The 24,194-nt window shown below is 39.1% G+C and overlaps 1 protein-coding gene across 2 annotated transcripts in view; it reads left to right on the top strand.

Annotated features, from left to right (window-relative positions):
- TMEFF1 (transmembrane protein with EGF like and two follistatin like domains 1) overlaps positions 1-24,194 on the top strand; it is a 142,995-nt gene that overhangs the window by 51,033 nt on the left and 67,768 nt on the right. For both annotated transcript variants that reach the window (XM_032635711.1, XM_032635708.1), the window contains one exon: positions 24,075-24,184. In XM_032635711.1, coding sequence (XP_032491602.1) covers positions 24,075-24,184 — 110 coding nt within the window. The remainder of the gene's footprint in view (positions 1-24,074; positions 24,185-24,194) is intronic.

The following is a 24,194-nucleotide window of genomic DNA, read 5'->3' as shown; positions in this document are numbered from 1 at the left end:
TTGTTGCAGAGCACAGGCTCTAGGTGAACGGGTTTCAGTAGTAGTGGCACGGGGGCTCAGTAGTTGTGGCTTGCGGGCTCTAGAGCGCAGGCTCAGTAGTTGTGGCGCACAGGCTTAGTTGCTCCACAGCATCTGGGATCTTCCCCGACCAGGGCTCCAACCCGTGTCCCCTGCACTGGCAGGCAGATTCTTAACCACTGCGCCACCAGGGAAGTCCCTATTTTTCTAATGTTAAGTGGAATATGGGATAATATTTTAATCATTAATCACACTTTAATGGTTAAAAATAAAAGTCATTTGTATATTAGAGTGCCTTTTTGTAACAAATACTGGTTATCAAATTAGTAAGTGATCACACCATGTCAAAATATTTTATGGGCTAATGTGCTGTGGTTATTTGTTCTTGCTGAGATAATTTGTCCTTAGCAAAATAAAGTGTGTATTGACGGATGTTTTTGTGTATGCATTCTAACTCTTTATGGATAGTACAAGTTTTAAGAAAGGACATACAGGGCTGGAAACCCACAGGGTGTGGAAAAAAGGGACTGATTTGGGGATTTTGGCCCTTGCTAAGAAACTGTGTGATTTGGAGCAAGTTACTTAATTCTTCTTAGTTTCCTCTTTTATTAAAAGAGGGATTTGGATTTAATAATATCGGAGTCTTCTTTCAAGGGTATATTGATATTTTGAAATATATAACAGTAAATTAGGCTCATCAAACAAAATGTTTCCTAATGCTAAGATATACTTGAATAACTGGGTCTAAAGCTAGAGTTTTAACTAAATGATATTTGTAGATTCTTGTCATAACTCTTTCTAGGATGAAGATCTGGGAATGATTCATATGAAAAATAAAATTTTAAAAAATAAATTTATTTATTTTTGGCTGCGTTGGGTCTTCAATGCTGTGTGTGGGCTTTCTCTAGTTGCGGCGAGAGGGGGCTGCTCTTTTTTTTTTAAAAATAAATTTTATTTATTTATTTATTTTTGGCTACATTGGGTCTTCGTTGCTGCATGCGGGCTTTCTCTAGTTGCAGCGAGTGGGGGCTACTCTTCGTTGCGGTGAGCAGGCTTCTCATTGCAGTGGCTTCTCTTGCTGCAGAGCAGGGGCTCTAGGCACATGGGCTTCAGTAGTTGTAGCATGTGGGCTTAGTAGTTGTGGCTTGCGGGCTCTAGAGTGCAGGCTCAGTAGTTGTGGCGCACGGGCTTAGTTGCTCCATGGCATGTGGGATCTTCCTGGACCAAGGCTCGAACCCCTGTCCCCTGCATTGGCAGGCGGATTCTTAACCACTGCGCCACCAGGGAAGCCCCAGGGCTGCTCTTCATTGTGGTGTGCGGGCTTCTCATTGCGGTGGCTTCTCTTGTTGCGGAGCACAGGCTTTAGGCGCATGGGCTTCGGTAGTTGTGGCATGTGGGCTCAGTAGTTGTGGCTCGCGGGTTCTAGAGCACAGGCTCAGTGGTTGTGGTGCACGGGCTTAGTTGCTCTGTGGCATGTGGGATCTTCCCGGACCAGGGCTTGAACCCGTGTCCCCTGCACTGGCAGGTGGATTCTTAACCACTGTACCACCAGGGAAGCCCCGGAAAATAAATTTTTTTAAGTTGATTAATTAGACAGCTATAATACTCCAGTCTGAACATAGGCATCTATTAATGCAGGTTGAGATTGTGCATAGACTTTTTTAGTAGCTTTTGTTACCCAGGTATTTTCCACAAAGTTTACTCCTTTACATGTTTGAGTTTTAAAATCTAAATGCTGGCCTTGACTCCCTGTTGATTTTCATTTTGGGTTTTGGACCGTCATTTCAGCCTACTCTGACCTTTCTGAAGCCGGATTCTGTCTGGCTGTGTAAGTTGGGTCACTCACAGCTTTGTGGCCCTTGTAAATGTGAAGAGCAGATCTGTGGCTTTATTAAATTAATAGAAGTTGTCTAGATTGTGGAAAAGAATGGAACTATGTGATATTTTACAGCTGACTTGCTTCTAAATCGGTTGATGTTGATACATTAATCAACCAGATGTTCAGAAAGCTATGCATCCTCCTAGTTGCATTTGACAGATTTTTGAGCTTCTGCTGTTCAACATTTTCCCATTTTGTTCGCCAGCCTATCATTAAAAGATTCTGTCAGATTGTCTTGTTTGAATCAGTATATATATATGTCTGTATCATCCATTTTCCATTTTAGTAATCATATCAAAAAGCAAATGTCATATAGTCTGCCTTAATCAAGAGCACATGGTGGCCTTTTCTTTTTATTGTGTTCAAAAACTTATTTACCCATTCTAGAGTTTTTCAGTGGATATGTGGCAACTTTACTTATGGATTTTTTTCCTGGATTTCCATTTCTCCTTTTTTGAAAATTGAGAATGCATTCTCTCATTTCTGGTCTTCTGGCACCTTGCCAAAATAGCTTAGATAATCAGCAGTCAGATCTTAAAGTTTTTTCAGTACCATGGAGTATGATTTGTTTGGATCAGAAAGCAAATTCTGTTGAACTAGCTCTCTATTCCATTACTGTCCACTTTCCATGCCACTTACCTTAGATGTTAGCTTTGTTTTATCAGAGTTCTACCTTTCCTAGTTTGAACATCATGCTCTTTGGAGAAGATTATGTAAACAAAGAAGAAACTGAAAGGATCTGTATTATCCCTGTTATTTCTTGATATCACAACATCTTCCCTAAGCAGTGGGCCCTTTGTTTATCTCTTCTTGTTCTAAACAAGACTTAAAAAAAAATTGTCCTCTGTCTCAGTTCTCCACTCATTGTGGACTTTATACTTATTGTTTTGATTTTATCTTTTTATTTGTACTTATTCTTTTAAAAAATCTAACTTATCAGAAAGCTCCATGTTCATCCAAAGAGAAAAAAGTCTGGAAATACAGGATTTATGTGAAGAAAAATGAACCTTGAACCCAGGAGACCAGGTAACCTTAGATATGCCCCCCCCTTTTTCATTTATAATGTGGAGATAATAGTCTTTTTTGGCTCTAGGGTGTTAGAGAAGAAAAAATGGGGCTAAACATGTGAGACATAGATGTCTTAGGGAATGGGGTTAAAGAGAAAGAAAAACATTCAGAGAGACCAACAGGCCACACTGGTGAGAGACGTAAGGGGGAGAATTTGAAGTAGGTTTTTAAAATATCACGGGAATTAGAAGTGGATCCTCTGGATTGTGGTGGTGGTAAGGATGATATAAATGGATGATATAAACTTCAGGTTAAGAGAAGTGCCTTGTTGAGAAATTAAGGAAACACTCCCATTTACCATCACATCAAAAAGAATAAAATACCTAGGAATAAACCTACCTAAGGAGGCAAAACACCTGTATTCCAAAAACTGTAAGACGCTGATGAAAGAAATTGAAATGACACAACAGATGGAAAGATATACCGTGTTCTTGGACTGGAAGAATCAATGTTGTTAAAATGACCATACTGGGACTTCCCTGGTGGCACAGTGATTAAGAATCCGCCTGCCAATGCAGGAGACATGGGTTCGATCCCTGGTCCGGGAAGATCCCACATGCTGTGGAGCAGCTAAGCTCGTACACCACGGCTACTGAGCCTGCACTCTAGAGCCCGTGAGGCACAACTACTGAAGCCCACATGCCTAGAGCACGTGCTCTGCAGCAAGAGAAGCCACCGCAATGAGAAGCACGTGCACCACAACGAAGAGTAGCCCCCACTTGCCACAACTAAAGAAAGCCTGCACACAGCAATGAAGACCCAATGCAGCCAAAAATAAATAAATTAAAAAATAAATAAATAAAATGGCCATACTGTCCAAGGCAATCTACAGATTCAGTGCAATCCCTATCAAGTTACCAATGGCATTTTTCATAGAAATAGAACAAAAAATTTTAAAATCTGTATGGAAACACAAAAGACCCTGAATAGCCAAAGCAATGTTGAGAAAGAAGAGCGGTGCTGGAGGAATTATGCTCCCTGACTTCAGACTATACTACAAAGCTACGATAATCAAAACAGTATGGTACTGGCACAAAAACAGACATATAGATCAACGGAACAGAATACAAAGCCCAGAAATAAACCTATGCACTTACGGTCAAATAATCTATGACAAAGGCAAGAATATACAGTGGAGAAAAGACAATCTCTTCAATAAGTGGTGCTGGGAAAACTGCACAGCTATGTGTAAAAGAATGAAATTGGAGGGAATTCCCTGGTGGTCATGGTTAGGACTTGGCACTTTCACTTCCGGGGCCCAAGTTTGATACCTGATCAGGGAACTAAGATCCTGCAAGCTGTGTGGCATGGCAAAAAATAAACAAACAAACAAACAAATAAGAGAATGAAATTAGAACATTCTCTAACCCCATGTACAAAAGTAAACTAAAAATGGATTAAAGACCTAAATGTAAGACCAGATACTATAAAACTCATAGAGAAAAACATAGGCAGAATACTCTTTGACATAAATTTGAAGCAATATTTTTTTGGATCCATCTCCTAGAGTAATGGAAATAAAAACAAAAGTAAACAAATGGGACCTAACAGAAGTGCCTTGTTAGTGGCAATTCAGGATTTTGGGGAATAAAAAGTGAATTTTTCCTGATTAGTATAAAATCTTGATCAGGACACTTCTAGATCCCTGGTATGTAATATGTGGGTGTTTATTAACTTATTTAGTGAAACTTGATTGAATACCTGCCTAGTATAACCTAATATACTAGATATTAAGGGAATGTATGAGAGGTCATCTTTGCCTTCAAGGGCCTTATGTTCCAACAGAGGTGGTTAGTTAGCCTCTTATAAATATACACAGGAAATTTCTATTTACTAGACCTGGGCTTTCTCCCTCTTCCCTCCACCCCACTCAAAAGTAAGCATTTATTGAACACTGACAGCATTGGAATTTTTAAAAGGTGTACAGTTAAGTGATTTTTAGTATAGTCACGAAGTTGCACAATCATCACCATTATCTAATTCCAGGACATTTCACTCCAAAAAGAAATCCCACACCTATTAACCGTGATTCCATATTCCTCTTTCCCCCCAGCCCTTAGCAACTACTAATCTTATTTCTGATGTTATGGATCTGCCTATTTTGGACGTTGCATATAAATGGAATCATACAGTATGTGGCCTTTTGTGATTGGCTTCTTTCACTTAGCCTGACATTTTCAGGAGTCATCCATGTTGTAGCATGTATCAAAACTTTATTCATTTTTATGGTTGAGTAATATTCCACAGTGTGGATGTATATGGCACATTTTGTTTTTCTGTCAGTTGATGGACATTTGGGTTGTTTACACTTTTTGGCTTTATGAAAAATGCTGCTGTGAACGTTCATGTACAAGTCTTTGTGTGGGCATATGTTTTCAATTTTCTTGTTTAACTCTAACATTTTGAGGAACTAGCAAACTTTCCTTAAGGAGCTGCAACCATTTTAGATTATCCCCAGCACTGTATGAGGGTTCCAATTTCTCCACATCCTCTCCAACACTTGTTATATTGTCTTTTTGATTATAGTCATCCTAGTTGGAGTCCTAGTTGAAGTTGTGGATCAATATGGTTTCGATTTGCATTTCCCTAATGATGTTGAGCACATTTTTATATGCGTAACGGCCATTTATATATCTTGTTTGGAAGAATGTCTATTCAGATCCTTTGCTGGGCTTGATTTTAACTTTCTGTATTAAACATTCCCTTAGTAAACCATACTGTCCAAATCCCACAGCACACAGATGCTCCAGGGGTAGGTTAACTCTGGTTTGTCTGTGTATCATTTGATTTCTCTGCTTACCAAGAATCACTTGTGTTTGTTCTCAGATTTACTTATACCACTGGTAGTTGTGAGTATAAATTAGTAAATATTACTCAAATAGATGAAATGTGAATGCACGAGGAATTGTTTTTATGCATTGCTTTGGAAAGACTTGATAAAGGCATGAAGCTGAAAGAATTGCCTTTCAATGAATTACATTGTGGTAAAGACAGCTGAAACAGATTGGGGAAACCTTATAAATCTCTGGCAGGACTCTGCTCCTAGGAAACTTGGCAAGTATTTTTAAGTCCCGTTCTACTGTAAAAGAGAGGAAAACGGACGTTGTAGATAATGGACTATGAGTGTGGTTTATCCAAGGAATGGGGGAGCTGCATTTGGCAGACCCGAAGGTCTTGATGGCACATGGGGAAATGAATGTACATTTATATGTTTAAAGTTAAAAATGGTTATAATATGTATGTGTCATTTTAAAAAATGATTCCTTGCTCTACCTGACTTTTATGATTAATTCATCAGTGAGAGTTTCCACTATGCAAGGTGCCCTAAGGAAGATACAGATACAGTGTTGAGGGAATTAATAATTCTGATTTCTAGGCATCAAAACAACACTTTCTCTGAATAAGTGGCAGTCTAGCTGGGTTTTACAGGCAGAATGTGAGCCTGAAACACCAGCCCCACTTTTGCCTGAGGTCTTTGCTGTTGATGTTCCTTTTGCTTGGAAACTTCTTGTCCCAGTTGTTTATCCCCTCATCTCCTTCACGTCTTTAATATCACTTGCAAAATGATGCCCTAAAATTGCACGCTTTTCCACCTTCCACCCCTTCTGCCCCTGTTCCACTCTAATCCTCATTTATATTTTCTTCCTGCTCCAAAGCACCTTTTCCTGTGTGACCTGTTATACATGTTACTTATTCTCCGACTCCTCTGTGTAGATCCATGAGGGCAGGGATTTTTGTCTGTTTCTTTCATTGCTGTGTTATCTGTGCCTAGAACTGTGTCTGGCACAAAATTAGATGCCCATCTCATACATTTTTTTAAAATTAATTAATTTTATTTATTTATTTTTGGCTGTGTTGGGTCTTTGTTTCTGTGCGCGGACTTTCTCTAGTTGAGGCGAGCGGGGTCTACTCTTCGTTGCAGTGCGTGGGCTTCTCATTGCGGTGGCTTCTCTTGTTGCGGAGCATGGGCTCTAGGGCGTGCAGGCTTCAGTGGTTGTGGCATGCGGGCTCAGTAGTTGTGGCTCACGGGCTCTAGAGCACAGGCTCAGTAGTTGTGGCGCATGGGCTTAGCTGCTCCGCGGCATGTGGAATCTTCCTGGACCAGGACTCAAACCCGTGTCCCCTGCATTGGCAGGCGGATTCTAAACCACTGTGCCACCAGGGAAGTCCCCCATCTCATATTTATTTGTGGAATTAATGACTGAATGAACATAGAAACTGAGAAGAGTTGGAAGGGGTATTCTCTGTGCCATGGGAATGCTGTTGCAAAAGGTACAAAGATGCGACAGTGAGGGGAATATTTGGGGATACTGGGACGTGGGGATTAAGGCAGGAGGTGAGTCGCACAACTGCCACCATGTTAGAGGAAGGCCTTGAAGCCTGAGCTGAAGGTTCGGCACTTGCTCTGAAGACAAAGGGAAACTTAAAGGATTCGAGTGACATTGTGGTTTTAGAAAACAACGTCTGGAATTGTTGAAGATGAAAGGGAGAAGGGAAGAGACTGGGAGCATGGTGAAAGATAACAGTAGTGGAAATGGGGAGAACTCAGAGGACTTGTTTGGCCTGCACTGCATTTTTAAAAATTGCATTGGTTGTTAACCATTAAAAATCTTGAGGTGTCACTTAAAAATCTGGATTGTGGCCTGCCCTTCTAAACTTGGAGGTATTGGTAACATTAGGCTCTTGCCACGTGGCAGAAATCCTCCAGAGTTGTCTAGTGGGGCATCAGCTGTTCACTTTGTTAGTCCCTACCCAGCCATCCTTTCATTGACCTTTTTCTCCCTTAGCTTCTGGATCACCTGCCATAGGAGGCGGGATGAACTGTGATGCTCTTGATTTGGGATGGAGAGCCTTTTTGGAGGAGGGTCAAATTGGTGTGTATTCCTTCCCTCATTCCTGTTACTCACCATCACCAACTTAAATGCAAATCCTTATTTCTGCAGTTTCAAACCCTTACCATCTGAGCACCTCTCCTGCCTGTACTCCTTGCAACTTCTGCTGCACTGTTCTTTTTTTTTTTTTTTAACATCTTTGTTGGGGTATAATTGCTTTACAATGGTGTGTTAGTTTCTGCTTTATAACAAAGTGAATCAGCTATAGGTATACATACCTCCCCATATCTCCTCCCTCTTGCATCTCCCTCCCACCCTTCCTATCCCACCCCTCTAGGTGGTCACAAAGCACTGAGCTCATCTCCCTGTGCTATGCGGCTGCTTCCCACTAGCTGTCTATTTTGCATTTGGTAGTATATATGTCCATGCCACTCTCTCACATCATCCTAGCTTATCCTTCCCCTTCCCCGTGTCCTCAAGTCCATTCTCTACGTCTGCGTCTTTATTCCTGTCCTGCTCCTAGGTTCTTCAGAACCATTTTTTTTTGTTAGATTCCATATAATAGTTTTAGCATATGGTATTTGTTTTTTTCTTTCTGACTTACTTCACTCTGTATGACAGACTCTGGGTCCATCCACCTCACTACAAATAGCTCAATTTTGTTTCTGTTTATGGCTGAGTAATATTCCATTGTATATATGTACCACATCTTCTTTATCCATTGATCTGTCGATGGACACTTAGGTTGCTTCCATGTCCTGGCTATTGTAAATAGTGCTGCAATGAACATTGTGGTACATACTGTTGTTGAATTATGGTTTTCTCAGGGTATATGCCCAGTAGTGGGATTGCTGGGTCATAATGGTAGTTCTATTTTTAGTTTTTTAAGGAACCTCCATACTGTTCTCCATAGTGGCTGTATCAATTTACATTTCCACCCACAGTGCTGCACTCTGTTCTTTTCCTTCTCAACCTTTGCCTTGAATCCACCTCCTGCCTCTTCGTATTTGAAAGCTACCCTGCTATCTCTGACTATACGATTTTCCTTGAAACACTCTCTAACGATATTTTTTTATCATATTTAGTTTTCCTTTATTAATTTTATATCTTAGTTTTAGTACTTCCTCTTTTTCAACTTTCCCTTTTTTTTCTTTCTAAATTCTTGAGGTGGAAACAGATCATTGTTTTTCTTTTCCCTTAAGACCACAGGCATTTTTGATAACATTCCTTTCATCATTGTTGTAAAATTTATGAATTTAGATATGTTACAGATAAATTGTTTTGTGGTTTTGCATTATGGTCTAAGAATGTGTCATAGAATTTCTAGGTTTTCACATTAGAACTGGCTGTGTCTCTGCGTTCTAGTATGAGAACACATTTTATGAAATATACCTCAGAAAATAAAGTGTTATTTCCTTGGCTTCTTAGTCTCCTATTATATAACTTTTTTAAAAAAATTAATTAATTTATTTAGTTATTTTTGGCTGCGTTGGGTCTTCGATTCTGCATGTGGGCTTTCTTTTTTCTAGTTGCGGCGAGCGGGGGCCACTCTTCCCCGCAGTGCGTGGGCCTCTCACTGCGGTGGCCTCTCCCGTTGCGGAGCACGGGCTCTAGGCACCCGCGCTTCATTAGTTGTGGCATGTGGGCTCAGCAGTCGTGGCTCACGGACTCTAGAGCACAGGCTCAGTAGTTGTGGTGCATGGGCTTAGTTGCTCCGTGGCATGTGGGATCCTCCCGGACCAGGGCTTGAACCCATGTCCCCTGCATTGGCAGGTGGACTATTAACCACTGTGCCACCAGGGAAGTCCTCCTATTATATAACTATTAATTTTACTTAAACTTAAAATTTTTTTTTGAATTTTAAACTTTGAGGTAAGTTGATGTAGTATACCCAGGTTTCCCAGTTAAGGTTTCACCACATTTGCTCTATCATAGTCTCTTTCTGTATCTAAGTCTATCTATCTCTATCTCTATCTATATGTATGTATATCTCTATCTACCTTACATCTATATCTATATCTATATTATATCTATATCTATGTATCTAAATCTTTCTTTTCTGAACCTGACTCTGCCAAGTTGGCTCCTACCAAGGGAAATGGTTTAATTTATGCTTTATATCAGTTCTGTACTTTTAATTCTTTGTGTAGTCATCTATTGTTAATGAAACATTGAAGCCTCCAGTTATGATACAGGTTTATTTTTCACAATTTTTCTTATATTTTTGTTATTCTGTTAGGGACATATACATTGAATAGTTTTTGTTTCATTTTTTGTTGTACTTTTTATTTTTGTGCAAGGCAGATTTAAAGAATCTCCTGAAGTCATAATGTTGCCCATTCCTTTTTGGATTTGTGTTTGTTTTTTAGTTTTTAAGTGTTGGGATTTGTTTCCCAATGTATATGTAGACCATTCTGCTTTCATAGGTATTCAGCCCATTTACATTAAGTGAAATAATTATGATATTTGTGTTACCCTCCATGATCGTGATTATCTTTTAAAATGTAAAATCCAGTTGTTTTTAGTATAGCCACAAGGTTGTGCAACCATCACCACAATCAATTTTGGAACTTTTTTGTCCTCCCCAAAAGAGACTTCATATTCCTTAGCAGTCATTCCCCAAACCCTACTCCCACAGCCCTAGGCAACCACTAATGTATCTTTCACTGTAGATTTGCCAAGTTTAGACATTGCATATAAGTGGAATCATACAATATGTGGCCTTTGGTGATTGGCTTCTTTCACTTAGCATAATGTTTTCAAGGTTCATCCATGTCATAGCATGTTTCAGAATTTCATTCCTCTTTATGACCAAATAATAGTTCATTGTATGGATAATATCACATTCTGTTTATCCATTCATCACCTGATGGACATTTGGTTTGTTTCTACTTTTGAGCTATTATGAATAATGCTGCTATGAACATTCATGCACACGTTTTTGTGTGCACATATGTTTTCAGTTTTCTTGGGTACATACCTAGGAGTAGAATTGCTGGGTCACATGGTAAGTCTATGTTTAACATTTTGAGGAACTGCCAAACTGTTTTCCTAAGTGGCTGCACCATTTTACATTTTCACCAGCAATGTCTGAGGGTTCTAATTTCTCCATATTCTGGCCAATACTTGTTATTGTCTTTTTTATTATAACCAACCATCTTTTAAGTTCATATATGTTATCCCTCATTTCTCCTATATATGTGATTTCTCTAATGGTGTGTAAATTTTCATTTAAAAAAAATTAATTAATTAATTTTTGGCTGTGTTGGGTCTTTGTTTCTGTGCAAGGGCTTTCTCTAGTTGCGGAAAGTGGGGGCCACTCTTCATCGTGGTGCATGGGCTTCTCACGATCGCGGCCTCTCTTGTTGGGAGCACAGGCTTCAGACGCGCAGGCTCAGTAGTTGTGGCTCACGCGCCTAGTTGCTCAATGGCATGTGGGATCCTCCCAGACCAGGGCTCGAACCCGTGTCCCCTGCATTAGCAGGCAGATTCTCAACCACTGCGCCACCAGGGAAGCCCTCACTTTTGTAAAAGCTGAATTGGGAGATAATGTCAACCCATTTACCTCCTCCTTCCCTCTCCCCCCTTTTTTACATTATTAGAAACATTGTTTTAGCAGAACTATTTTCACTATTCTTACTATTAATTCCATTATTAGCTTCTCTCATGGGAGAAATGAAGCATTTAGGATTTTGCATATTTTTCTTCTCATGTACTTTGAAATTCTATGTTTAAATCTTAAAACTCCCTATTTGCTTTTAGTTTATTAGATGATTTACTGTTAATCTTTTGTTACTATTTGAATCTATTTCCTTTTTACAAGTGTCATGTATTTTTCATGGCTCAGTAGTTTCATCAGTTTTTGAATTCTAAAGTTCTTAACATATTCTTCTGCCTTCAGAAACTTTTCAGCCATGGCGCCATCCCTCTCATTTTTGTGCAAATATTCTGAGTCTTTCTTTTCCATGGTTTAAAAAAAAAAAAGCAAAGAAAAGAAAAAAAAAGGAAAAAAACAACCCACACCTTTTTTCTTTGTTATAAAGGCAGTATTTGTTTGATATAAGAAAGTTGAGGAATATGGAAAAATGTAAAGAAGAAGTCTGTGATGATTGCCATTCTCCTCTGCAGTATCGTAATGTTTATGCTGAAACTATTTCAATTTATACCAGAAAAAGTTTGAACTTTTTCCTTGATATGGGTGTTTGCTTTGGCATATCCTGTTTAACCTGGAGCCACTATTGTTCACAGGACAGATCTTTTGGAATTTTTCAGTTTACCTTATTTTGCCTTGTCAGCTTTCGTATAATACTGTTTTACAAGTGAATCTAAACTGCTGTTATTTCTATTTCAGTTCTGTTGTTTATAGCCTTATTGTATATTTAAATCCTCTATTGTTCACAAGTCAGCTCAGTCTTTGTTTAGTGTCTTGTGTTCATTTTTTCATAGTTTTTTTCACTTTAAAGTAGTTTGAGATATTTTTTAAGTGGTGCCATTATGTTTACCATTGTTTGCTTCTCCATGTTCAGACCATAAGTGCTTCCTAATTACCATTTAATTAAACTTAGTTTTTAAAAAAATTATTCACTATTTTATAACAGTTTGCCATGGTTTAAGGTTGTGGTTATATCAGAGTTTCTGTCCCAAAGGGGAGAAGTAACCTTTACAGTTTCCAGTGGTCTTTTGTAAAGATGTCATTTAATCTTTGCAACCCTCAGAGAAGTGATTAGTATACCCATTTTTACTCTAGGGAACTGGGATTTCTCAGAGAGATTTAGTGTTGGCCAAGATTATATAGTTACTTAATCAAATAATCAAAACTCTGAATCTGGAACTCTTTCTAATGCACCAGAGTTTGTGAAGTCCTTTTAAAGTTCTCTTTTAGAATAGTTAATATCAGTTTCTTCCATGCCGACTTGCAGTTTGTTTTGTAGATTTCTGTCCTTGTGGGTGACTTCTGGCTACCTCCCATTCCATTTGGTATTGCAGACACTAAGGAATAGTGGTTTGAAATAGAGCCAGAGATGGGAATTCCCTGGCGGTCCAGTAGTTAGGACTTAGTACTTTCACTGCTGTGGACCCAGGTTCGATCCCTGGTCAGGGAACTAAGATTCCAGAAGCCGTGTGGAGCGGCCAAAAAAAGAAAGAAAAAAAAAGAAATAGAACCAGAGGGTGTTTTGTTGTATTTAGATTTATTTATTGAGATTTTAAATTTTTTGATGGAGGAAATACACTAAATATACATGCAGAATTTTAAAATACTTATGTAAACATGTATATGTTGCAAAATATAAATTGCATTATAACTATATAGTTTCTTTATTTTTCTTTATTTTTTTGGCTGCGTTGGGTCTTAGCTGTGGCATGCAGGATCTTCGTTGAAGCATGTGGGATCTTTCATTGCGGCGAGGGCTCTTCGTTGTGGTGCGTGGGCTTCCTTCTAGTTGTGGTGTGTGGGTTTTCTCTCTCTAGTTGTAGTGCGCGGGCTCCAGAGCTCATGGGCTCTGTAGTTTGCGGCATGCAGGCTCTAGTTGAGGCGCGAGGGCTCAGCAGTTGTGGCGTGCGGGCTTAGTTTCCCTGCGGCATGTGGGATGTTAGTTCCCCGACCAGGGATCCAATCCGCCTCCCCTGAATTGGAAGGCGGATTCTTTACCACTGGACCACCAGGGAAGTCCCTATATAATTTTATAACCTGCTTTTTTTCACTTCATAATGGATTTTGGTCTTTCCATATCAGTGTATGTGTTTCTGCTGCATACTTTTATGGCTGCATAATATTTCATCAATAACTTATTTAATTAATTCCCAACATATGGACACTTAGGTTTTTTTCCACTTTGCTGCTATAAAAAAAAAAGCTGATGTTACCAATCTTGTACCTACATTTTTATATGTTTTGTCTTCTATCCCTATCATAATTTCCTAGGAATAGAATTGTGGGGTTAAGGCATAGAGACAATTAAAATTTCCATGTATACAGCCATATTATCCTGTGAGAGGTTCTGCCAATTTATACTGTTATAGTTGGTTTGAGTGCTCATTTTCCACACCTTCTCCAGAGCTGGTGTTAATAAAAAAATAATAGCAAACACTTAACATAGCACTTATGACGTGTCATGCACTGCTCTGAGTGCTTTCCCTATCTTTATTTAATCCTTCATCAACATTGTGAGATGCGTACTGTTATTGTCCCCACTTTACAGATGAGGGAACAGAGGCACAGAGTGGTAAATTACTAAGGTGTCACATAGCTGATAAGTGACAGAGCCAGGATACTGATCTAGGAGGTCTGATTCTAGGGTCTGCCTCTTAAACACTGAATTATAATGCCTGTTCATTTTTTTTTTTTAATTTAGGTAACATGATTATTTTTTTCTGATTCTTAAACTTTTTAATTTTTTATTGAGATATAAATTCACATAACATAAAACTCACCATTTTATACAATTCAGTGTTTTTTAAATATATTCAGTATGTTATGCAACCATCACCACTATCTACTATCTAATTACAAAGCATTTCCATTGCCCCCCAAAAGAATTTCCGTACTTATTAACAGTCCCAATACTCTTCTGTCTCTGTCCCCTGGCAACCATATAGGACTTCAGTTTATATATCTGTGAGAGTGAAGCACACAGGTTTGCCAAGCTAGTGAGAAATAGTAAGGGAGAGAGTGTTGAAGTTCGAGATCTTTGAAAGGGCTAGAAAGACCCTGGGTACCATTAATACCCAGCTCAAGATCTAGGTATTTCTTTCTGATCCTGCAATAGACTGTCCTCCCCATCACCTTGCCTGAAGCATACTGACATAGAGGAATTTAGAATTGAAGTAGGCAGCAGGGAATGATTGTAGGTGTTGGGGTAGAGGATTGACATGATCAAAGTGGTGTTTAACAAAGGGTGGTTTGGCAGTAGTGTGCAGAATGGGATGAAAAGTATTGGAGTCAGATAATTATGTGGCACATGTGAATTTCTTTCGTTAAATATAGCTTAGAGAACTTTTAGTCATCTCTGCTGTGGATGCTGTTTAATATTAATGTAAACTGCTTTTGGTTTTATATCATGAAGTGTGAGTACAGTTTATTTTCCCCCTCATATCTTTATAGCAGAAAATCAGTAATGTAATATGGTTAATTTAGTAAACAAGTTGAAGAGAATTTAATTCCTAATTCATCTCATTTGCTGAGACTGAAGTCAACATTTTTTAAAAAAATAAATTTATTTATTTATTTATGACTGCATTGATGTTCGTTGCTGCGCGCGGGCTTTCTCTAGTTGTGGTGCACGGGCTTCTCATTGCGGTGGCCTCCCCTGCTACAGAGCACAGGCTCTAAGGCTCTAGGGCACCCGGGCTTCAATAGCTGTGGCACGTGGGCTCAGTAGCTGTGACGCATGGGCCCAGTTGCTCCGTGGCATGTGGGATCTTCCCGGACCAGGGCTCGAACCCGAGTCCCCTGCATTGGCAGGCGGGCTCCCAACCACTGCACCACCAGGGAAGTCCCTGAAGTCAACATTTACTAGATAGATCTGTTGTTTGATTTTCAATGATTTGTGTCATTAAAGGTATCTCTCAAACTGGTCTGGGGAAAGAGAGGAAGTGAATCTTTGTTGTATACCTACTTGTTCTAGGTACTGTTGCTTTTTAATACATTATCTCATCTAATCATTACAATACCTAGGGAAGGTGGTATACTCTACAATGTGAAGCACCAACATGTGAACCTGGCCCGTATTGACCCCCAAACTCACACTTTGTCCATTGTATGGCAAGCTGTCTCTGGAGTTGTTTGAAATCACATTGAGTCTTTTCCCCCATTAAATATAACTGGTATAGAAACTTTTAAAGAGAAAAAATCATCCATGTTCAACTGGTGCAAACACAGCCCCTGTTAACCAACTTTTGTGTTTTCCTGGCTGGATTTTCCTATATGTGTTTTTTTTTTTTTTTTTTTTTTTTTTTTTTTTTTTTGCGGTACGTGGGCCTCTCACTGCTGTGGCCTCTCCCGTTGCGGAGCACAGGCTCTGGATGCGCAGGCTCAGCGGCCATGGCTCACGGGCCCAGCCACTCCGCGGCATGTGGGGTCTTCTCGGACCAGGGCACGAACCCATGTCCCCTGCATCGGAGGTGGACTCTCAACGACTGCGCCACCAGGGAAGCCCCTTATATGTGTTTTTTATACATTAGCTTGGTGTATGTGTATAGCTTTGTCTTCTGCCTTTTCACTTGACATTCATCAGCTATTTCCACATTGCTATATAATATATACAACCTTTTAAACAGCTGTTTAATGTTCCATGGCTGTGTCACACCATTTCCTGGTGATATTTTAATGTTTAAATATTTAAACATTAAATATTCTTAATATTTCCACTGTTTTCAGTGTAGAGATCATGGAACTGTCTTGTAGGCAGTTGGATATGGGGTCGTGAACAAGCTGGGGTTTTTTTGGGAGTGAAAGCATCCTACAGGGGTCCTGTAAGACTGGATTGGTATGCAGGTTTTCCCAAATACTATTAACATCTAGAGAATGAGAATAAACCCATTGAAATTTTCTTAAGAACGACGTACAGAGTTTGAACATGTCCTCGAGGGGAGTCAATAAGGAATCAACTGGCGATGAACTGAAAATTTCCACGTGTTGATAAGTACTTAAAGAATACTTATTGTTAAGTATTCTTTAAGTATTCATTTATAGGACTTTGCCCAACAATGCTCTGAAGGCTGGAAATAGCACTGGCAAAAGCAGATGAAGTGGCTTTAATAAGGTTGGGGAAAAGCAACTGAAAACTTGAGTGGTGGGAGTGCATGAGAATGCTGAGAGAGAAGTAAAGTGAGATATCACAATGGGATGGCTGAGGGCAGAACATTTTTATGTATGGTAGGAGCCGTCTTGTCTCAGCGCTTTAAGATTCTGGTAGTTGGTTAATCAAAGTTTTTTAAGTGTGGAGTCACAAAATAATTCATAAATGCATGTAGCGTTTTAACTTAAAAACATGTATTTATTAAACAGTATTTTGAAAGAGGGCCCAGAATTTTTCTTTGAGAAGAGCTGGAATTTCCCCTTTCTTGAATAAACCAGATTCATAATGCATTGAGTACACATTCCGGTTTTAATGTCTTTAAAAAGGAACTTAAAGACTTGTGGATACAAAAATCTAGGTTTTTATCTTGCCTACACCTAAGGCAATAGCTATTTGTAAAAAGCAACTCACCTTAAGTCTTTCTGTAGCATTCAATTTTGCTTTCATAGAAACAATTTATTTTCACTCTTATGAAGAGTTGAAACCAACAGAATTATAATAACAAATACAGTTGGCATACACAAGCTGTATAACATACATAACTGACTCTTGAAGCACAAGAGCTGCTCTCCTGGTTGGAGCTAAAGTACTCATGAATGTTCTAGAGAGCGACCTAGTAGCCTTGAGGATTCATTGAGCCATGGGCATTGGTTTGTATGTTTTACAGAGAAAAGCACACTTTGGTTAATCTGGAGAGTTGATTAAATTGGGAATAAATTCTAAGAGTGACATGGACTGAGCAGTAGGAGAAGGGAAAAGAAGTGATTAAAAGGGAAGTGGTCATAGAGTTGGGGGGATAATCAAGATTATTCGTTTGGAAGGGGAGACCAGGTGTGTCAACTGCTGTAGAAAGGTCAAGAAAAGAGTTGTAAGACTAAGAAAAAAGGTATGGATCTTTAGAATAGAGGTCATGTTGACCTTTGATAGAGTTTTGATATGAAGGGGGAAGAAGCCAGGCTTTCTAGAGGTTAAGACATTATTAAAAGAGGGGCACCCACTCTGAGCCAGGACTTGACATAAACTTGGAGGCAATATATTTAGGTCCTCCTATTGAAATGAAAAACAGCCGTAGTAATGTGCAGAGATCTTGCAGATTGCTGCTTATTTGACTGACTTTCTTTATCATGATTGTGTTAGAGAATTAAATGTAAAGCCTTTCATTTTATCTTTTATAGTGGATCTAACCCGGGGGTGATTTTGTTCCCTAGGGGACATTTTGTAATGTTGATACATTTTTGGTTGTTACAGCTGGTCCTACTGGCATCTAGTGAGTGGAGGTCAGGGATGTTGCTGAACATCCTGCAGTGAACAGGATAGCCCCCGCCCCCAACAAAGAAGTAGCTAACCCAAAATGTCAGTAGTGCCGAGATTGAGAAGCCCTCAATTCTGTCATAACATTTCCAAAGTTAATTCACTTTTGGCTCCTGTAATTTCTAGCTAACTCATAAGATCCTCCAACTACCTTCTGTTTAATTGGAACGGTGGTAGGAAAGTCACATCATTCTGGAGTGCTAATAGGTCTCCTTTTGAACTGCAGCCTGAACCTAGTTAGTGCTGCCAAAAGTTGGAGATTCTGGCAGTTCAGGTTCACAGTAAGTAGGGTTCCTTCGCTTACCGTGTATTGTTCCCCAGCTTTGAAATGTTAATGAAAATTGAGACAGGTTTTACATTTAGAGAATTATATGTCTGGCACATTTGTAACCAGAGCAAAGTATTTCTGTTTCGAGCCACTCTGCTGAGTGATTCCTTGTGTAAAATATTTCTATTTGGAGAACTGAGTTTTGAGGGCCTTAGAAATGGCTCATCCTTTTTGCTGAATTTCCATTTTGGGCTCAGGAAGGCAGGTGTGTAATTATCATCATCACTGACAGGTAGTAGAGTGCCCTGTTGATGCCTGGTACTGAACAGAATACTTGAAAAGAAGTAACATTCAGAAGATGATCCCAATATAGAATTCCTACTATACTGAGTTTGAGCTAAGGCAGTAGTTCTCAAATTTGGGAGGAGTCAGAGCACCAGAAAGTCATGATGCTCTTGATAATGTAATTTTATCATGTAAACTGTGATGTAGCACCAGATTATTTAAGACTTTCCTTAGAAATGTTTATCTTAAATTTACATGCAATCATTATGTCGGGATTGTCTTTAACTTACATGTATCAGTGACCTGACAATAGTGGCTTAAATGATAGGGACTTTATGTGTTCATTTCCCGTAACAGTAAGTCTGGAGGGATGAAATCCAGGGTGGGTGTGGTGATTCCATAATTCTCTCCACACTCTTGCTCCTGTCTGTCTGGTCTACCATCTTTAGCTCGTAGCTTTCACCTTCATGCATGTAAGATGGTTTCCACAACCTTAGGCAAGAGGTTTACTTTCCAAACAGAACAAAGAATGGAATAAGGAAGGAGGAATGGACAGTGCTTATATATCAACTGTGGTACACAGCAAGGGATTTGGGGAAATAGATTACTTAGCTGAGTACCTTGTTTCCCAGAACAAAATTGGGGTTCCCTTACTAAGTAAGAAGGAGAGAATAGATCCAAAGTAGGCAATTAGCCACGACGGCCACAATGACAAAACAATTTAAAGTGTATGTTCATGAGCTTGTGACATTCATGATCTTGTGTTCTCATAAAACACTGTTGGAGGACTTCCCTGGTGGTGCAGTGGTTAAAAATCCGCCTGCTAATGCAGGGGACACGGGTTTGAGCCCTGGTGCGGGAAGATCCCACATGCTGCGGAGCAGCTAAGCCTGTGCGCCACAACTCCTGAGCCTGCAGTCTAGATGCCGTGCTCTGCAACAAGAGAAGCCACCACAGTGAGAAGCCCACGCACCTCAACAAAGTGTAATCCCCGCTCACCGCAACTAGAGAAAGTCTGTGTGCAGCAGCAAAGACCCAATGCAGCCAAAAAAAAAAAAAAAGATACATTAAAAAAAATAAAACACTGTTGGAATTTTTCTATTAATATTCTTTACTTATTTGTTGAACATTGGTTTTGTTGACAGCTAGCAAGGAAGTAATCTCAGATAGTGAGGGTTTAAGAAATCTAAGTGAAAAAAAAACTCACTTAAAATGAGAAAATTCTCTCCATTGAAGCTTTTCTTTTTCAAATGAGTAACTGAAATTCTACTTGATTTTAATGAAGGTACATTATAGTCTAGGACATGAGTTTTCCTAAGGAACATGGTTTGGGAACCACTGATAATTAATATTTATGCGTACTATTAAATTATTTGTGTCTCTGCTTTCACTTATGTTGTTCATAGATAAGAACATTCTTTTCTCTCTCTTTTAATATTACCACATGTTGTGGGCAATTAAAACAATGCCATTTCTAAATTTTATGTAATGATCCTATCTATATTAGTTTTATAATCAGAAAAAGTCTTACTAATTTTTCAAGGTCAGTGAAAGTCTTGCCATCTTTGACACTGCACCCTATACTTCAAATCTATTTTTATTTCCTACTTCTTGAAACTCCTAGAGCAAACATAGTCTGTACAACACAATTTCCCCCTTATTATGGACTATATTTATATTGAATTAATCACTTATTGTTCCATATGTTAGCAAGATCATAAGCTCCCTGTTATGTTCTTTCCAGTGTATCCCAAATTCTTAGCATAATATTAGATACATAGGAGAGACATAATTGCTTCCTGATCAACTAACTACATAATCACATTTACCACATTAACACACATGAAAATAGCATGGATTTGATAGCAAGATAGGTGTAAAATAAAACTGACAAGTAACCAGTATGATCAGAATTTTATGACTTTTCACTCTTACCTGTTAATGTAGGACCTCTAGCTCCCACAGAATGCCTCCTTGCCAAGTTTATTTTTGGACTTACCCAGGGGTGTACCATGTAGGCTCACTAATGTATTCTGGCCGCTGCCACACAGCATGTCTTGTTTTTCTTGTGATGTTAGCTGCCCCTGAAGTTGCGCATTGGAACCTGCCCCTAGATATCAGAGGTGTACCTTGGAGCCTGACACCACTGTCTCCTTGGCTTTGTGCTGGCCTGCCCAGGTGTGCTGCGCCGGGGATGGTGAGGTGTCCTAGCCCCTTTTCTATCCCTCTTATATCTTGTCATGTGGGTATGAAAGTGGAGCTCTTTGTGTCTTGTTACCTCAGAGCTTTTTTTAGTTTGTTTTTAATTTTTATTGAAGTATAGTTGATTTACAATGTTGTGTTAGTTTCAGGTTTACAGCAAAGTGAATCAGTTATACATGTATCCACTTTTTTTTTTTTTTTACATTTTCCTATATAGGCCCTTACGAGAGTATTGAGTAGAGTTCCCTGTACTATATACAACAGGTTCTTATTAGTTGTCTATTGTATATATAGTAGTGTGTATATGTCAATCCCAATCTCCCAATTTATCCCTCCCCCCATCCCCATGTAACCATATGTTTGTTTTCTACATTCGTGACTCTACTTCTGTTTTGTAAATAAGTTCATTTGTGCCCTTTTTTTTTAGATTCCACATATAAGCGATATCATATGATATTTGTCTTTCTGTGTCTGACTTACTTCACTCAGTGTGACAATCTCTAGGTCCACCCATGTTGCTGCAAATGGCATTATTTCTGTTCTTTCTTATGGCTGAGTAATATTCCATTGTATATATGTACCACATCTTCTTTTTCCATTCTTCTGTTGATGGACACTTAGGTTGCTTCCATGTCCTGGCTATTGTAAATAGTGCTGCAGTGAACATTGGGGTGCATGTATCTTTTTGAATTATGGTTTCTCCAGGTATTTGCCCAGGAGTGGGATTGTTTGGGTGCTTCAGAGTTTTTAGTGAAAGGCATTCTTTAGTTTCTCATTGTTAGCCTCTCTGTCTCCGTCATGGTGACCCTTTGGGGCCGTCCGGATGAGATACCACCCTGTGCTTGGGATCACTCCTCCTTTCCAACCAAGGCTTTGTTTATCAGGCTGAGCTTTTCTGCCTCACTTTAGTAAGGATGATTATTCTCTAAAAATGTTCCTTCGTCCCTCATGCAAACAGATGCTTGAACAACTCTCACAGAGATGTGAGAATCTTAGCGGCAGGGAGGGTTTAGGCTCCAGATTGCAATCTTGTTGTGCTTTTAAAATGCAACAGGTAAAACATTGCAACTCAAAAGAATCTCAAGCCAGGATAGCAAGTCTTAACTCAGAGCATGATCTTGACCCATGGACAAAATAAAAACTTTATTCTTGTTTGGTATGTGTGATTGTATTGGAACCCAGTGTGAACTTTAAGGCTACAAAGAAAAGAAATAAGAGAAATACACTCAATTTTATTTCTCAAATTGTGCAATTGTTTTTATTTCTATGGTCCCTTAAATTGATGAAGCCTGTGGTTGAGCAAAGATATTATGCATTCTTATCTTCTTTTCCAGAGCAGTTCTTTATTAATGTATAGTTATCTTCTTTGGGTTTTAAAATGTACATTAGACAGTAACTGGAACCTGGACCTTGTGCAGGTTCCCAGTAGGAATGTAGGCAGATTGAAAAAAGCAACCCCCACACTTAAGATTGAGCCTCAGGAGCTAATGCAAGAGGTTAAGTGGGGAAGAGAAGAACAAGCAAAAAGTGGGAGATGAGGAAAACCAAGAACGTAAAGCCTCCAGAGCCAGGATGAAAGAATAGAAAGATGGTCATTTGTGCCTTGAATAGTGAGAGAAACAGAGAGAGCAACAAAACAGCTGCATTAGTTTCCTGTAGTTTTCATTTCTACTCATCTTTTTTTTTTTTTTTTTTAATAAATTTATTTATTTATTTATTTGTTTTTGGCAGTGTTAGGTCTAAGTTTCTGTGTGTGGGCTTTCTCTAGTTGTGGCGAGCGGGGGCCACTCTTCATCGCGGTGTGCGGGCCTCTCACCGTCGCAGCCTCTCTTGTTGTGGAGCACAAGCTCCAGACGCGCAGGCTCAGTAGTTGTGGCTCACGGGCCCAGTCGCTCCGCGGCATGCGGGATCCTCCCAGACCAGGGCTCGAACCCGTGTCCCCTGCATTGGCAGGCAGACTCACAACCACTGCGCCACCAGGGAAGCCCTTTTTATTTTATTTTTATTTTATTTTACACATAGCTTGAACTTTAGAGCAATCCAATTTTGTGCACCTGAGATCCATTTAAGGAAAAGAAGAAAAAATTTTTGTAACCAATAGTTACATAGACATATGCTTACTTTAGTGCAGTGCTTGGTGCAGAGTGGTTTCTCAAATAAGTACTGTGACTATCAGCTCCTTGTGTATTTAGGTACTTGACTGCTAGCTCGTTGGAGGGTCAACTAGGAGGAGGAGACTTGAGACACATTGCAGAGCACTGAGGCCAAGTGGGGCAGAGAGAGGTCAACCAGGACAGATGTCATTAGATAGAGAAGTAGAGTGTCCTTGACTCAGTCCACCGAGTCCTGATTTGAAGTCTAGAAGTAGAAAACAACCAGGGATGAAGGATTGCTGGAGAAAAGCTCACTGAGATCTGTTTGCCAAGACCTTGTCTCCATCTAGAGCTGCATGAGATCTTGTGCTCTTTCCAGAGTCTCTCAGCTATTGAGCCACAGGGTCACAAGCTAACTTAGGCCTCTCTGCTCCCAGACTCATGAGTTCACCTCTACACTGGGATGAATTTTTAAGCAACCATTTGTTTACTGTTTGTATAAGTGCATTTGTTGTTATCGCTCTCATTCCCAGTAGGGAGGATATGAAAATTGTCTTTGTAGTGGTTTCCACCCAATTCCATGTGATTGGCTGCTTTACTTAGCATTAACCTGGAAGCAGTTTATTAGGTTTCCTAGAGAGATTATTTTGATCGTTCCAGAATAAGACTGACAGTTTTGGAACAGGCACAGAATGACCACAGAATACTAGTATTATTGATAGGCTCTGCTTCCTGTGGTAGTAAAATTAAATCAGTCATTTAAAAAATTTAAGTTGAGAAAGATTTTGAATCTTTCTTTGCATGTAAATGCTCCATATGTACCTGTTGTATGAGATTCAAGCTTACTTCATAATTCTTTTGTAATTAAAACTGTTTATTTGTTCTAGAGTGAATAATGATCATCCAAAACTTATTTTGGGTACCAGAAGAATCAAGATTCTTTTTAGTTATTATTTTTTATCCTTAAAAGTAACTTAAACACTAGAAAAATAATCTAAAATGTTAAGACAATAGTAAGAAGACTGTCTTAAGCTCTTGGCAGGAAAAATATAAAGATTCTTTGGATTTATCTTTGGGAATTATATGAAATCCTGAAATTTTGAGTTTTATTTTTCTTTGCTTTTATATACTTTTAGGCATATTATTATGTAGGACTCTGCAGAATCTTGAACATCTTGTGTCCAGTAGAACTTGTTTTTTGTATGTTGTGTCTTATTATTATACTTGTGAATGAGGTGTAAAGATTTTTTCTTTTATTTATATATGTACCTTTGGATAAAAAAGACAAATATATATGAAACAATGTTTCCTCTTTTACAGAATTAAATGTGAGAGAATCTGATATAAGAGTTTGTGATGAATCATCGTGTAAATATGGAGGAGTCTGTAAAGAAGATGGAGATGGTTTGAAATGTGCATGTCAATTTCAGGTAAGGAAAT

This window comes from Phocoena sinus, chromosome 6, assembly GCF_008692025.1.
Source record: "Phocoena sinus isolate mPhoSin1 chromosome 6, mPhoSin1.pri, whole genome shotgun sequence".
Lineage (NCBI taxonomy): Eukaryota > Metazoa > Chordata > Mammalia > Artiodactyla > Phocoenidae > Phocoena > Phocoena sinus.
This window is presented reverse-complemented; position numbering and strand designations above follow the sequence as displayed.